A 15,899-nucleotide genomic window follows, 5' to 3' on the forward strand; every position below is an offset into this window, starting at 1 on the left:
GCATCATAATGGTATTTAGTAAGTAATTCTTATCACCTCTCTTGCTACTTCTTAGATTAGTGATGAGAATTATCAGAAGTGACTTGCCCATTGTGACCCAAATGGAAATAAAAAAAAATACATTGAGCCACAGCTATGTGACCTCAAGCCAAACGCTTCAAACTCATGTACCTAAATATAGACACCTAAATAAATGGCCTGATTTTCAGAAGCACTGTGCAACTCTGAGAGTTGTAGGTGCTCTGAAAAATCAAAATGCTTATTTAGGTGTCTATATACAGACTGAGCTTCTGAATACATTATTTAATCTGCTTTGGAATGTAAACAGCTAAGAAAACAAAGGCACTACAAATACTCTTTTTACATGTGCTAATTAGAAGGCCACAGAATGTAATCAACTGCAAGACACAATTTACTCTTATGAAGTGAATTGTGTGGTAATTATTGTTTATTAATTGTTGAGAAGTAGAATTTAGGAGCCCTGGTTCTGAAGGAGCACTAGGCAGGTTTGATGGAGAAGTCCATTGTACTAGCTTGCTTTGCCTTCTATTAATCTTTATCTGTAATTACAGATATTGTCACGGAAAGGTTTTAAAAAAGGTCAGATTAAGTTTTGTTTATATTGAGGTATCATAAAAATATTTATGTGTTTCATTCTCTTAGAGTGTGATGCATAGTCTTAAGGCTTTTTGTGTTTTTCTTCTCTTTCTGAAATCTTCATTCACTTTTGGGTGACTGTTGAAGGCATGATTGGAATATCATTGGAAGGAGAGGCATGTGAATTATGAGTTACTAGTCACAACATACACATTCAGTTAATAGAAAATAAGCAGCTCAAGCCGGTAAGTAATGACTGAGACGATATTTATATTTTTGTGCCTGAATTGGGCCTAGAAGTACACTTACACACACTGTTCTTTTCATCACTTTTACTAAGACATGTTTTGTTTAGACACATTATGTTAGTGTGTATATATATATATATATGGATGCTTTATATAATATATGCTTTATGTATATATTTATTATTATTTTTATACATTATGGCACTGATCTAGAAATACATCCACGATTGGCAGGTGGCCTCTAGATGGTGCCAGTGCCTGTGCATGGCCAGCCCTTGTGCAAGGTGAATGCTGAAGATGGCAAAATGGAAACAGTCTTTATGATGCAGATATTCCCGGACAGTCACAGCCCCCATGACACGAGTCATTGCAGCAAAGCAGCCTCTGAAGAGCGTCCTTCAGAGAATCACACAGAATCACAGGATGTTAGGGATTGGAAGGGACCTCGAAAGCTCATCCAGTCCAATCCCCCTGCCGGAGCAGGAACACCCAGATGAGGTTACACAGGAAGGTGTCCAGGCGGGTCTTGAATGTCTGCAGAGTAGGAGACTCCACAACCTCCCTGGGCAGCATGTTCCAGTGTCTGTCACCCTCACTGAGAAGAAGTTTCTTCTCAAATTTAAGTGGAACCTCCTGTGTTCCAGTTTATACCCATTGCCCCTTGTTTTATCATTGTTTGTCACTGAGAAGAGCCTGGCTCCATCCTTGTGACACTCACCCTTTACATATTTATAAACATTAATGAGGTCCACTCCCTTCATCATCTTTGTTGCCCTGCGCTGGACTCTCTGCAGCAGTTCCCTGTCCTTCTGGAACTGAGGGGCCCAGAACTGGACACAATATTCCTGATGTGGTCTCACCAGGGCAGAGTAGAGGGGAAGAAGAACCTCTCTTGACCTACTGGCCACCCCCCTTGTAATACACCCCAGGATGCCATTGGCCTTCCTGGCCACAAGGGCCCAGTGCTGGCTCATGGTCATCCTGCTGTCCACCAGGGCCCCCAGGTCTCTTTCCCCTACACTGCTCCTTCTTCCACATCAACTGGAGGGAAGTCTCTCCCCCATCTTCCCAACCTCCCAGCTGTGTCACAGAGCTCCAAAAGAGACAGCTGGTCCATCCAGGCATTACATGCTACCAAGACACTCATCTGCCAGGCTTAGCCTTGCAATGTTGCACTCCAACTTGAAGTTTTTCAACTATTTAGCAGCCTGGATATATGTAAATCCTGAGGGAAAGAGAAAGCTGGGCATACAGTTGAGCTGGAAAGAAGGAAAAAGGGCATTAGTGAAGTTCCCAGGAATAGTAAAGGGAAGTTAAAAGGAAAGGAGAGAAAAACAGGGCCTCTGGTCTAGATTCTGCCCTTGGGCTGCTCCAGTGCTGCCTCTGCAAGAAACCAGCTGTGCTGAGCATTTATTATGTAAATCTATTCACAGAAAGAGCCTGTGCGAGAGATGTCATGTTCAGACAACCAGCCCACCAAGACATCCAGTGGCATAGCTGGATGTGAGATACAATCACCAACATGGGCAAGAGCATGAACAATTTTGACAGTGCTCTGCCTGGTTTCAAATTATTATTTTATTTTTTTCCTGGATTTTACAGGCAGAGAAAGAAAAGCAGGAGGTACAACATCAGTTTCAATTGTCTGACCTGCTGAATGAACAGGCCAGGGAGGTGCAACAGCTAGGTCAGATTATAACAAGTGCTTGTAACTAGAATCTGGAGGAAGTGTGTTAGATTCAGAGCAAGCAATGTGACAGGGAGGGATTACTAGAGTGAGAGTCAGTCTCTTTTCCCAAGAAAAAACGGATAGGATGAGAGGAAATGGCCTCAAGTTGTACCAGGGGAGGTTTAGATTGGATATTAGGAAAAATTATTCACAGAAAGGGTTGTCAGGCATTGGAACAGGCTGCCCAGGGAAGTCATCATCCAGGGAGTCACCATCCCTGGAGGGGTTTAAAAGACACATAAGTGAGGTTCTTAGGGACATGGTTTAGTGGTAGACTTGGCAGCGCTAGGTAAGGGTTGGACTTGATGATCTTAAAAGGTATTTCCAACCAATATGATTCTGTGCTCAGAGTCCAGAATGTGGGACAGCCACAGCTCCCACCCTTCGCTCAGCTTCCACCTTCGACCCCTGCACAAAGAGGCCAGTGCTGGCATGTCCCCGTGTGGAGGGATAAATGTCTCGTCATGTGCAGATCGGTGCTGGCAGGTGTGGCAGCTCAGGGCAGATGCTTTCATGATCATAGCTTTTGGTATGTTCTGTCACTTGGGTTTGTTCTGGCTTGTGGGTATGTAAAGAACTCATTACCCAATCTCATCCTACAGACCCATATACTGACACGTGCAAACTGTAAAACTCATCATTCTGTGCAAGTTCTGAAGATATCGGGGTGCAGAACTTCTCCGAGTGTCCACAAAACCTCTGAACCAGACTGCAAGGCCAGAGTCTGTAAGAGAAATTTAGCAAGGCTGAATATGTTGATTAACCTGGTTGATCGATCTGGTTAGGTTATGTTTGGGCTCAATGATCCTAAGGGTCTCTTCCAAATGAAATGATTCTGTGATTCTAATACACAAAGGACACAATATAACCACCTCCTGCTGATCCGGCTCTTTTTGTTATTTTAAGGAACAACCAGATCATTGTGATGACACTGGTTTTTAACAAAGTGGCGCCTGATTTCATTTCATGGTAAGCAAAGACCAGCTGCCAGGTTTTCAGACACCAAAACATACTTTGGTTTATTTTTTCAGGAAAAGAAACTTCAAACTTCAGGTTTAATGCCCCCAAACACCCTTGTAATCGTCCTTTTTTTATCTCTGTATTATTCCAGTTCTATAAACAACCTTAAAATAGTAAATGACAATACCAAGATTTGGATAGAAGCAGCACATCAAAGGCAGTATCTTGAGCTGTAATGAATTACTTAAAGAGTAGATCTCCTCAAGCAGCTTGCACTGCTTAACTGTTCATTTTAACCTGGGAATCACACTCGGGCAGCCACGGCATGATACTGGAAAGCACTTGATTTTCTTTTAGTAGCAAGTAAACAGAAGGACACACTTAATGCTTTCCGAGCAATGACAGTCTGCAGAATAAATGCTGGATAAAAGGCCTTGAAATTGCCACTGGGTCTGTGTCAGCACTAACAAAAACCAACACTATGAACCAGCTGAAACTTTTGTGTTTAATTCAAGAGTCAAGCCCAGCTACAACTGAGACCTTTGGCACGAGACAGAGTGACAGAGCCCTGTGTTCGGCTTGGAGCACATTTTACCAGCGCAACACCCCACAGCTAGTATAGGGGAGTCTGAAAATCCATAGAGCCTCATTTGGCTCTTGTTTGGGTCAGATGTCCACAGAAATCTCTGAGCAAAGATCCAGAGAAAAGCGAATGCCAAATTTTGCCATTCCCTGATGACACTTTGTAAACACAATCCTCCTTAGCCTTTGGCTTCTCTGCCCAGCTGTGATTGCCTAAGCTGATGTCTTCTAAATTCTACCTTTGGTGACCAGTATCGTACCCTCAGAAAAGATGTTTTCTGCCTTTGTAGACTACCTAAAAGTTGCTTTATAAGTGGAATGCCTCTATAGAGAACCCAGGTCTTCAGACTTTTCTGATTTACATTTTGCAGATTCCTGAAAAGTACTCAGGTTGCCTTTCCCTTCTCTCTCCACCCCAGGAGTGCACACACGCACCAGATCAAAAGCTTCTTTTTCGGAAAAATGTGCAATTTTTGTTTGCAGGACTGTTAATATAGGAATGTAATTTCAGTCCTTGGTAAACCATTTCCTCATCTGCATTTTACCTCAATTCAGGTGGGAATCTCCCTGTTTTCACTTCAGTCTGCTGCAGAAAGCTACAGCAAGCTCCAAAGGTGCGTTGTAATTGAACTTCGGTTTCCCCAGCCTGTTCTCCAGCTGCTTCTGAGCGTTCCCTTCCTGCAGCCGCCCAGATTGACTTGGCAGGTTTAGCAACGTTTTCATCAACTTCCTGATTCACCCCTGAGCTCTCTCAAATTTATCAGCAGCCTTTTGGAATCACAGCCAGGGCGGTTACAGTGCTGTCAATGGGAGCTGTAGTATCTCCTGTATAGCACAGAAGGTTTTATATCCAAAATCCGTGTTATCCCTTTCAAGTACGGTATCCCACGGGAGCTCAGGCCCAGTTGTTTGCTCATGGCTCCTCTACTCACTTGTCTTTTTCAAAGCTACAAAGACTTAACAGTACTAGTTGCACGAGGCTTGTACATTAAGCTCTTTCAATTCTTGTTACTCCAATACTCTGTTTGGTACTTGGGAAAGATGATGTATCGAACTTCTAACTCAGTAAAAGCAGGACACAAGTAAAAAGCCTGATACAACTTAGGAAAGTCAGAGTATAGGTGTAGTTCCTATCTCACAGGTAGCTGCTAGACAACCTTCTATATCATGCTCCTACATAGCCCTTGGTTTTATGAAAGGACATTGTATTTTTACTCAACAAGAAACTTGTCTGTAGTCTTCAAATTCCAAGCAAAAATAAATTCCAACAAAGTATTTCTGAGGAGTCTGGTATAGAGCTGTTTCATCAGCATCTCAGAATCATAGAATGTCCTGAGTTGGAAGGGACGCACAAGGATCATGGAGTCCAACTCCTGTCCCTGCACAGGACAACCCCACAGTTCACTCCATGTGTCTGAGGACGTTGTCCAGTCCCTTCTTGAACACTGTCAGGCTTGGGGCCGTGACACCTCCCTGGGGAGCCTGTTCCAGTGCTTCAGCATCCTCTGGATGAAGAACCTTTTCCTGATGTCCAACCTGAACCTCCCCTGGCACATCTTCCTGCCATTCCCTCGGGTCCTGTCTTAAAAAGTGTGAGGTAAGATTTAAAATATTCTGAATATTGTGACTGTGACTCTGCAAATAACATAATTTACCAGTAACACAAATCTGACAGTCCCAATTCAGGAAAGCAAACGCTTATCCCAATTCTTACAGACATCCGTCACTAGCAATGAGTAGCTTTGACTGCTCCGAGCAGTGTGAGCAACACTTACAGCTTGGAAACCTTCTAGGCCATGCAGCAGTAGGTAATTATCATTATTACCTCAATGTATAGATGAGGAAACTGAGTTACTGAGGGATGAAGTGATTCACCCAAAGAGCACAGTGAGTCAATAGGAGAGCTGGGAATAGAGCACAGAATTCCCTGCATTTATCCATTGGAGCCCTCAGATAATATTTTATAAATGCTCTATCTTTGTAAAGACTTCAGTGCTATAATTATCTTCCCAGGACTCTCATGGAAACAAGATATTTATAACTCCATTAAGCCTTCCCTAGTAATTTTATGATCAAAGTGAAAAAAAATAAATAAGGCTGTGCCAATCAGTCGCATGCCTAATGTCATTCAGAATGGCCACACGATGAAAGCTTCTCCTTGGTTGTTTCAATTAAACACTTGCTATCTTTTGAATGACTTTCTTGTATTCCACTGCATACTGGTAGAGAGGAAATATTCTTTGCCACACGATGAGCCACACGTTTAGAATGTACCAAATAACTGGGAAAGATGTTCGCTGCCAATAAAACCTATTGGTTTATGCTATAAATGCGACTGTTTTTAAAAAAATATTTCTCCTAAAAGCCCTTAACGTTTGCCAGTTTCACCTAAAATGAGCAAAGCTACCTCAGTATTTCCACTAACCCTTGGATATCTTTAAAATTACAACACAGATGCCAAGACCAGCTGTAAACATGTTAGCCATTTGGACCCTGGTTCAGCAAAGCACTTAAGCGTGTGCTTAAACCGAAATCCTTTCTTATTCCGCAAATCCATTTTAAGCGTTTGCTCAAAGCAAAACACGTGCTTAAGTCGGGTTTTGTTTGGCACAGAGATAGAGCCTTAAAAATTAATTTCTTTTTGAAAGGAATGCATTATTTTTAGCCAACCTCTCAATGGCTACAGCCATATCTTTTAGTCCCCAGATGTCTATTTTCAGGAGGTGTAAGTGCTAAGCCTAAACTTCTGGTTTCTGCGACAATCAGCAGCACAGAAAAGATACCGAATACTGTTGGTGGTGTAAAGAAAGGGACCACTTGAGATACTTGACTGCTAAGTACAGATGAGAGGGGCCTTCAGTGAGGCTCATTAGAGGGAAGACATAAAAGAAGTTGTGCTTATTCTGGCTGCTGATAAGACTTATCTTTAAACCACGCTGACTGGAGAAGATTCACTTGCAGCAGGTCAACAATTTTAACTCAAAGTGTTTTGATGAGTTTTCTGTCAAATATATTTCCAAAGGAAATTTATTATTTCAATGGAAGTGTTTACACTTTTCCTCAAAAGTATCAAGCAAGATTTGGCTGCAGTGTAACAGTTCCTGTGGTTTGGTTTTGGTTTCCTTTTTTTTTCTGAAACCCTTCTTTAATATACAATCAAATGAAAAAAATATTAAGGGAAATTTAATTTAAAAGAGTTTTATTGCTCATTTCTCATAACTCTACATTTCGTCTTCCTAGTTAAGAAGACTCCTACCATTTGTTGCCTGTCTTAGACATGGAACTTATTTATTCCAATATAACTGAATACTAACATCTAGTCCTGGTCAGCCCAAACTGTGGTTTTGCTCAGATAGGCCTGGCTTATGGCCTGGGTGGAGGAGGAACAATGGCATTTTCTAAGACTTTTTGAGGGATGCCCCACTGCATTCCCTTTAACATCCATACTTCATACAAGAAGTAGAAATACAAAGATAGGCCAAAATACATTATAGTTTTTTCTCTGTGGGCTTAAATATCTCCTGCTTCACCCATCCTTGTGGTAATAGTGTGAATAAAACCTCATTCTAACCCCTGCTACTGATAGGTAGAAAAGCTTTCTAACAGTAGGGAGAGTCAGGCAAGAGGACAAATCCCCCATGGAAATTCAGCACTACCGTATTTAAAAGCACTTGAAGAAGAATAATTTAGATACCGTTAATCCACTCCTGAGTAGGGTATCAGGATGACCTTTTAATAGCCATCTAACCCTGTCTCATTCAGAAAATACTGTATGCCTTTGCCCAGAAGCTTCTGAGTTATTTCCAGGTAGACCCCATTTAGCTCTCTCGCTTGACTACCACGTTGCTTCATTAATCCCCCTCCCTTCTTTCCCCTACCTAGGGAAGTTCGATGGGTGCCCGGAGTCACCATCTGCCATGGGGCAGCCACAGCATCCAGCCCACGTTCCCTCACCTGCTTGCTTGTTGTCTCTCTGGCTGTCAAAACCAGGTACTTCTTTCCTACCAGAATCCTGCACTTTAATAAAAATAGGTCCTGCCTCTCAGGATAAATATCTTTATGATCTATTCTTGCTTGTTATGGAGTTGCTAAATCTGGGAGCCTGACAGAGGCTGCCGCAGCTCCACGGGCCTGAGTCCAGCCTGCAGCAAGGCTGTGCGTTGACTCCCAGACAGCTTCTGCACAAACACAGGCATACAGCATGTATGTACACGTATGTACATTGATGGCCCCACTGGCCAACACAGACAGAAACACTCAGCACTCACATGAGTGGCACCAGCAGCCTCATCCTGCTCCCCTCTCTGGCAGATCAGGGTGAAGGTCTGTGAGTGCAAAATATAAAAATACATATATACAAGGTGTATCCCTCTAGTAGCTAGTCCTGAATCCTCACTCTCCCCAGCTGCCTCCTGCCTTGAGCCACACGCTTGTCCACACATGTATAAGTGAGTCTTGGTCAATCCCCAGACTCCATGGGCTCTCCAGCAGCCAAAAAATCCAGGTACCTCACTACCTAACTAGATTAAATCTAACTCCCCAGACTAACACACAACTCAGCAGGATCTTTACATGCAACCCGCCTCTTTTATCACAGAATCATAGAATAGTTTGGGTTGGAAGGGACCTTCAAAGCTCATCCAGTGCCACCCCTGCCATGAGCAGGGACATCTTCACCCAGACCAGGTTGCTCAGAGCCCCGTCCAGCCTGGCCTGGGATGTCTCCATGGATGGGGCATCCACCACTTCTCTGGGCAACCTGGGCCAGTGTTTCACCACCCTCAGTATAAACAATTTCTTCCTCATGTCTACCCTGAATCTCCCTTCCTTTAGTTTAAAACCCCTTATCCCTCTCTTTTTTTCCACATTTGTTCCTCCCCAACCCACCTTGACCCCTCCCTTTCTGCACCTTTGGTTCCTCCCCTAACACCCCCTATAAAGTCTTGTGCAAGGAGGTGTTGGGCAGGACATTGCGCACAGTCCCTGCCTGCGTTCGCTCCTCTGTGGAGGGGGAAATATGGTTTTCATCCCATACACTGCCCACACACTGTTCTTGTGGGATGTGGAAGGAAGAAAAATGTAGTTCTTAGTAGGCACAAGACCACACCAAGTCTGAAAAACTCAGCAAAATGCAGAAACTACACCAGAGCTGTGACTGTATTCAGGACAGTACAGAACCCCTGTGCAACGGGGTGTTTGTAAATCTTCACAGGTGGCTTCAGATATCTTTTATTCATACTAACCAAACTGATGCTGACCTTCAGGTTATACTTCCCTTTAGGGACCTTTTTAGTTAGGTTTAGTTACACAATTTTGCTTTTTTGAGTTACCTCACTTGGAAAAAAAAATCAAAACAAAACCACACACACACACCAAAAAAACCAACCCAACCCCAAAATGAATTAAACAGAAAAACAGAAATAAATGCACATTGGGGGAAAAAAAAATAATATATATACATACATATATATATATACTAGACAAAACTACCAGATACCTGAATGGATACTGTGGGCATTTCCAAATTGTAAAATATAGACTTCAGGGTAATGACCACACATAAAAATCAAAGGAATAGTTTTTCGTTATGGAAGATACTCTGAAACAGCAGTAAGAGTGCAACTTCTGCAGAATTGACCATGAAGAGCTAAATTAGAAACTTGTATGAATCATTTTCCAGCCACATAAATCGCTGAAGTTTGTAAAACTGTTGCATCCATAACTGAGGTAAGCCAACCATCTAACGAATTATACAACGGGTTATTTTCCGATGGATGTTATTCTCATGGTTTTTACTGTTGTTGAAAGTCCATTTGTGTTTTTTGCAAATGCTTCTAAAATGATGAATAATCTCTACTTAAAAGACTAAAAATACACGCCAAGTATTATCGTTTATGAAATCTGACAGCAGTTAAAGTGTTGGTATCTGAACTTATTCAACAGCTTCTTTGAACAACTTTTACTAGGTATTCTTTATAGGATTTAATATTTTTAGATTTGTGCAATTTGTTCTGTGTCAGTCATGTTAAAGGGGACAATGTTCTAGATATCAGACAAGTAGTCTAATAAATAGCAACAGCTTCTCTCGCAGTCGCTTTTCATTAGTAGCCAAACATCACAATCAAACTCGCATCGCATATTCATGCAAGGGCCAATTCTGAACCCTGCAGAGCAGGGTGCTCCAATGGAACAAGACACCAGTGTTTCCCATGCTTGACATTTTTCCTTTACAAAAGCATTTTATTTGCAAAAAAGATGCACTGGTTGTAGGCAGGGCAGGTCAGATCTTCACCTACCGACCCAGGCTGTGATACACGGGTGATGCTTGTTTATCGTGGCTGCGGTCTGATCGGGAGGCCTCTGCTCAGCACTGTCACATGTTTTGCACACACCAGCACGAGGGAGCCTATGGAGTGACCGAGCAGATTTCTTACCACCAGGCACCACTTTGGCTTTGGTTTGAAGAAGAGACCTGCGGGACGCAGTGACCTGGGCCAAGGGATCTGCTTTCCCACTGCTTCTCACACAATTTCCATGCAGGATTTCCAAACGTAGCAGCTTTTTGTCCTGAATGTATGTTTGGTAAGTTTAGTATATTGGATTTGCAAAGTCTTTGAAGAATCTGACTGACAAATCACCAGGATTCTTAAATATTAGGAGGCAGGCAATCGGGTGAGGAGCACAGGTACGACCACACTGGTATGGCAAACCACAACACAGAGAGTGTACAGCATTTAAAGGTGAAATTAAGAACTGCTAAGAACCTGTCTGGAGGTGCTGGACAGAGTTCAGAGGAGGGTGACAATGCTGGTCTGGAGCACAAGTGTGATGAGGAGCAGCTGAGGGACCTGGGGCTGTTCAGCCTGGAGAACAGGAGGCTGAGGGGAGACCTTATCACTGTCTACAACTACCTGAAAGGAGGTTGTAGCATGGAAGGGGGTTGGTCTCTTCTCCCAAGTAGCAAGTGACAGGATGAGAGGAAACGGCCGCAAATTGCACCAGGGAAGGTTCAGATTAGATATTAGGAAACATTTCTTCACAGAAAGGGTTGTCAGACATTGGAACAGGCTGCCCAGGGCAGTGGTGGAGTCACCATCCCTGGAGGGTTTAAAAGACGCGTAGATGAATTTCTTAGGGACGTGGTTTAGTGCCAGAGTTCGGTTACGGTTGGACTCGATGATCTTAAGGGTCACTTTTAACCAAAACGATTCTATGATTCTATTTGAAGGTGTGGGGTAGGGAAGCAGCTCAGTGGTCCAGCCATCCCAGGGTGTCTGGCAAAGGAAGGTAAGTTAATGCTGGGCAGCTTTCAATCCCGGCATTTATACTGGACCCGGAATGGTGCCATGGGTTGCTGTGTCCCCACCAAATGTAAAGGGCTCTGTAAAAAGAAGAAAGTAAGTAGAAACACTTAATTTAGTAATGGAATTATCATTGTGCTTTAATATTAAGATATAAACATTTTCTTGGAGCTTTGGTCTTTAGTGGACTTCCTACCACTACTTGAGATCAACATCTCACCTTCTTCAAGCAGAGCAGGGGAATTAAGTTCTCCCAGCTTCTAACTTCCAGCCTAAAGGGCAATCAAGCAAAGCCTGTGCTACTCGCAACTTTTCCCTCTTCTCCTTGCTGGTTTATCTCCAGGGCACGTGTGTCACGTTGAGGTTGTGACAGGCAGACACACTGATTTCACAACAGTCCGTGTTTGTGAGGAACAATGACTTTTTGAAAATGGAAAGGACACAGTGCAAATGGAGAAGGAAATTACTGCTGAAAGTGGAGATTACACCACTCTCCCTTAATGGGAAAATCTTTCTGTGTTGCTCCTACATCTCACCCTAATCATTTCCACCACTGAATATATAGTGGAACAGCACTGTGAATGCTGCATCTGATTTCATATCTTTAAGTATTAATATTCCAGTTCCATATTAATTGTTCTTCTGAGAGGTAGAAAGCAATTATAAAATCTTTTGTAATGTTTAGGCGATTATAAGACAAAATACTCCTGCAAGTGCTTTCTTGTACAGACAGCGCAGCCCCACTGACATTGCTGGAATTACTCTGGGTTGTCTGAGTTAAAACAAAGATCGAATTGTTACACATTTTATTAACACTCTCAAAATTTTGCTTCATTATCCTTAACCACAGCTGAGCATGATTGTTCAGCTAAACATGATGAATGAAGGCTAGAAAGACGTGGAATGCTATATAAATGTATGGATTTTTTACCTCCTTTGGTACTGCATCCAAAAGGACAAATTGGTATTTGTACAGGAACAGCACAACAAACAACTGGATTTCCATGATGGCAAACCACCTGCAAGGAAAGGGAGGAAAACCTCAGCCATCCAGCCTGACCGTCACACGTGTGTTATCATCAGATAAGGCACGGGGTGCCTTTGACACATTTTATATTCCAACACTTTAGTTCTGCCTGAAAGTTTATCTTCAGTAGGAAAATATGCTGTGGCTTTGTTCAGCTTCATTCCACGGCGAAGAACACAAATGTAGCGGCTGCCCCTTCTTTCCGGTGAAACTTTAGACTGACAGTCTCCCTCTGACACCCTAATTTTAAAACAGCCTCTTATCATTATGGGTTTTTCCATTGTGTAAACATTTATGTTCTTCTAACGCTTGCTGACTTGAAATAACTTCATAGGAGTGAGCAGACAGTCAAATATAGAAAAGGCTATATGACTAATTGTGCTATATAAAGTTATATAATGCAGCTGGGAGCCTGATGACATCAGAGTAGCTGTGGCAGCGGGAGTTAGTATTTAATGCGTCAGCGTTAGAATGCAGTGTGAGACCCAAGGGCATGACTTTTTTCTGTAACACTCTCAAGAAAGGTCTTTCTTAGTCATCCGGAGAAGATCTCCAATAACTGCAGGTGAACTCCTCCATACCATTATTTTTTTCTGTTGATATGTACAAGAGCTTTCTGCGTTACAGGCGCTAGAATGTACCTATGGGTCATGGGATCACTCACTTGAAGAATTTAGACTTAAGTCTTAAATATTTAGTTAAAATAGTAATACTACCTTGCTCTTCTACACAGTTTATTTTCCATTATCTGAGAGATGCTGGAAAACTTGGCTAGTGGTGAGTTCCCTGGGGAGAAGGCCACATGACTGCACATGGCATCAGCTGGATTTGTCCTGGCAGGTGTGAAGAAGCAGCTAATAAGTCCCATGAGACCCAAGCTTGCTCCTGCAGAGCCATCCTGATCTGCACGCTGAGCCGCCCTCTGCTCCCCAGTGGGAGGATGCTCGTTTGTTTTGGCGTAGCTTCAGACCCAAATTATCTCGGTGATTTCACATTGGAATTACCTTGAGCTTGGGGGAATGCAGTGCAGAGATATTTCAATGGAAATTAGCTCACAGAATCATAGAACAGTTTGGGCTGGAAGGGTCCTTCAAAGCTCATCTAGTCCCACCCCTGCCATGAGCAGGGACATCTTCACCCAGATCAGGTTGCTCAGAGCCCCGTCCAGCCTGGCCTGGGATGTCTCCAGGGATGGTTCATCCACCACCTCTCTGGGCAACCTGGGACAGTGTTTCACCACCCTCAGTGTAAAAAATGTCTTCCTCATGCCTAGCTCAGGTTAGGCAGGACTTACTCATGCAAATGCCATGCCGGCAGCACCATACAAAGGTGGGCTCCTTATAGCCACTGCACTGCTTGCACAGCATGGTCCTGGGCTCCTGGTGCTTAAGGTCCTGCCTCTGAGCCATCCTCACTGGTTTGGCAGGGATGTGTTTGGACTTGCTGGAACTATGAGCTGAGGCCAGTTATCTGAGGTTTAACAAGTACAAGTGCTGGGTCCTCACTTGAGTCACAACAACCCCAGGCAGAGCTACAGGCTTGGGGAAGAGTGGCTGGAAAGCTGCCTGGCAGAGAGGGACCTGGGGATGTTGACTGACAGCAGCTGAACATGAGCCCGCGTGTGCTCAGGTGGACAAAAATGCCAACAGCATCCTGGCTTGTGTCAGGAATAGTGTGGCCAGCAGGACTAGAGAAGTGATTGTGCCACTGTGCTGGGCACTGGTGAGGCTGCACCTCGAATCCTGGGTCTGTTTTGGGCTCCTCGCTACAGGAAAGACCTTGAGGTGCTAGAGAGAGTTCAGAGAAGGGCAATGGAGCTGGTGAGGGGTCTGGAGTACAAGTGTGATGAGGAGCAGTTGAGGGAATTGGGGTGTTCAGCCTGGAGAAAAGGAGGCTGAGGGGAGACCTTATCACTGACTACAACTGCCTGAAAGGAGGTTGTAGCATGGAGGGGGTTGGTATCTTCTCCCAAGTAACAAGTGACAGGATGAGAGGAAACCGCCTCAAGTTGCACTAGGGGAAGATTAGGTTGCATATTAGGAAACATTTCTTCACAGAAAGGGTTGTCAGGCATTGGAACAGGCTACCCAGGGAAGTGGTGGAGTCACCATCCTTGGAGATGTTTCAAAGACACGGAGATGTGGTTCTTAGGGAGTTTAGTGGACTTGGCAGTGTTAGGTTAATGGTTGGACTTGACAGTCTTAAAGGTCTTTTCCAACCAAAATGACCAAAATGATTCTATGATTCTGTGACATAACCACTTCCCTGGGCAGCCTGTTGTGCTGGAACCCAGGAGCCCAGCTGTGGATTGAGGTTCTGCAGCAAATGCAGTTTGAGACTGAAATCATGGCCGTTGTGCTGCAGGGTTTACAATGTCACCATAAAACCAGAGCCAACACATGGAGCCGTGCAAGATCAGCACAGTCACACAGGCACTAGTCACCTGGTTAGACAAAAGTAGCTTCACCACCATAAAATTCTTCCTTTGGGTTAAAAAAGACAGCACAGAAATGGCTTTATGGGAGCTCTTCCCATGTCAGTTTGCTAGAATATTTGATAAGTTATTTTCTAGCTTTGAGTTTGATTAAATTAGCTTTTAATTTCAGGATGAATCTTTGCCAACAGAGACATTAAATGTTTAATACATTTCATTTATAATCCCAGTACTGAACTAAAACTTGAATTAAACTTGAAATGTCATTGCTTCATTCAGTCATACCAAGGAAATCTACAACCTGGGATCTAGATACATCCATTCATTTAATTTCTTCGAAGACCACCACGTTATACTTTTGGAGTCATTGCTGAAAAGCATGAAGGGGTGTGTTATGTGGACTGCCAAAATGTTTGAAAGGACTTTTTGTCAGTCAGCATGAAAGATTTTCCACCTGTTTTCTACGTAGAAATGTTATCATTTTCTTTCTAACCACAAACTTAAGATATTATCAGAGTCCACAGAACAGCCTGAACAAAGAAATAGGTCAGTAGATATAAACCAGCAGCTTTCAGAAACATTGTTTTGCAGCTTGTCCTGTACCTGCGGATGCCTCTTGTGAATTCTGCTGTCAAATGAGGCTGCGCTCACATTTAGCGCAGGAATACAGTACGAGCCACGGAGGCACGGCAGCGAGTAAGCACGTTCCTCTGGCAAACCTCAATGGTGAAGGCACTTCTATGCATTTTGTTTATGTCTTTAATGCCTTCACAAAGTTTCTCTGACACTCACGTCCAGCCTGCTGTAGGCTGCAGGTTCAAGAAGGCAGATCCTCTGCAACACTCTTTAGGTTGCCTGCTCCACATGGGACTCTTTAGTTAAATGGACTCATTTTAAGGTTTGTCGGTTACTTGCTTCTTAGAGGACACCAGGTTTTGAAGGCAGAGAATTGAGCAGGGAGATGTTTGAACACAGAAAGGAGGAGCAGCTGGCTCCCTGGGACTTGCTCCAGGAAGAGGGA

General features: G+C 43.4%; 1 protein-coding gene across 10 annotated transcripts in view; it reads right to left on the reverse strand.

The window, feature by feature from the left end:
• Nucleotides 1–15,899, reverse strand: part of LOC102093880 (24-hydroxycholesterol 7-alpha-hydroxylase) — a 144,619-nt gene that overhangs the window by 105,992 nt on the left and 22,728 nt on the right. For 9 of the 10 annotated variants that reach the window (XM_013370355.3, XM_021300904.2, XM_065055705.1 and 6 more), the window contains 2 exons: nucleotides 12,349–12,436; nucleotides 10,292–11,497 (listed from right to left, as the gene is read on the reverse strand). In XM_013370355.3, coding sequence (XP_013225809.1) covers nucleotides 11,426–11,497; nucleotides 12,349–12,436 — 160 coding nt within the window. In that variant the 3' untranslated portion in view covers nucleotides 10,292–11,425. Of the gene's footprint in view, nucleotides 1–8,743; nucleotides 11,498–12,348; nucleotides 12,437–15,899 lie in introns of those variants that run through there. The other variant, XR_010471084.1, reaches the window with a different exon arrangement.

This window comes from Columba livia, chromosome 3 (genome assembly GCF_036013475.1).
Source record: "Columba livia isolate bColLiv1 breed racing homer chromosome 3, bColLiv1.pat.W.v2, whole genome shotgun sequence".
NCBI lineage: Eukaryota > Metazoa > Chordata > Aves > Columbiformes > Columbidae > Columba > Columba livia.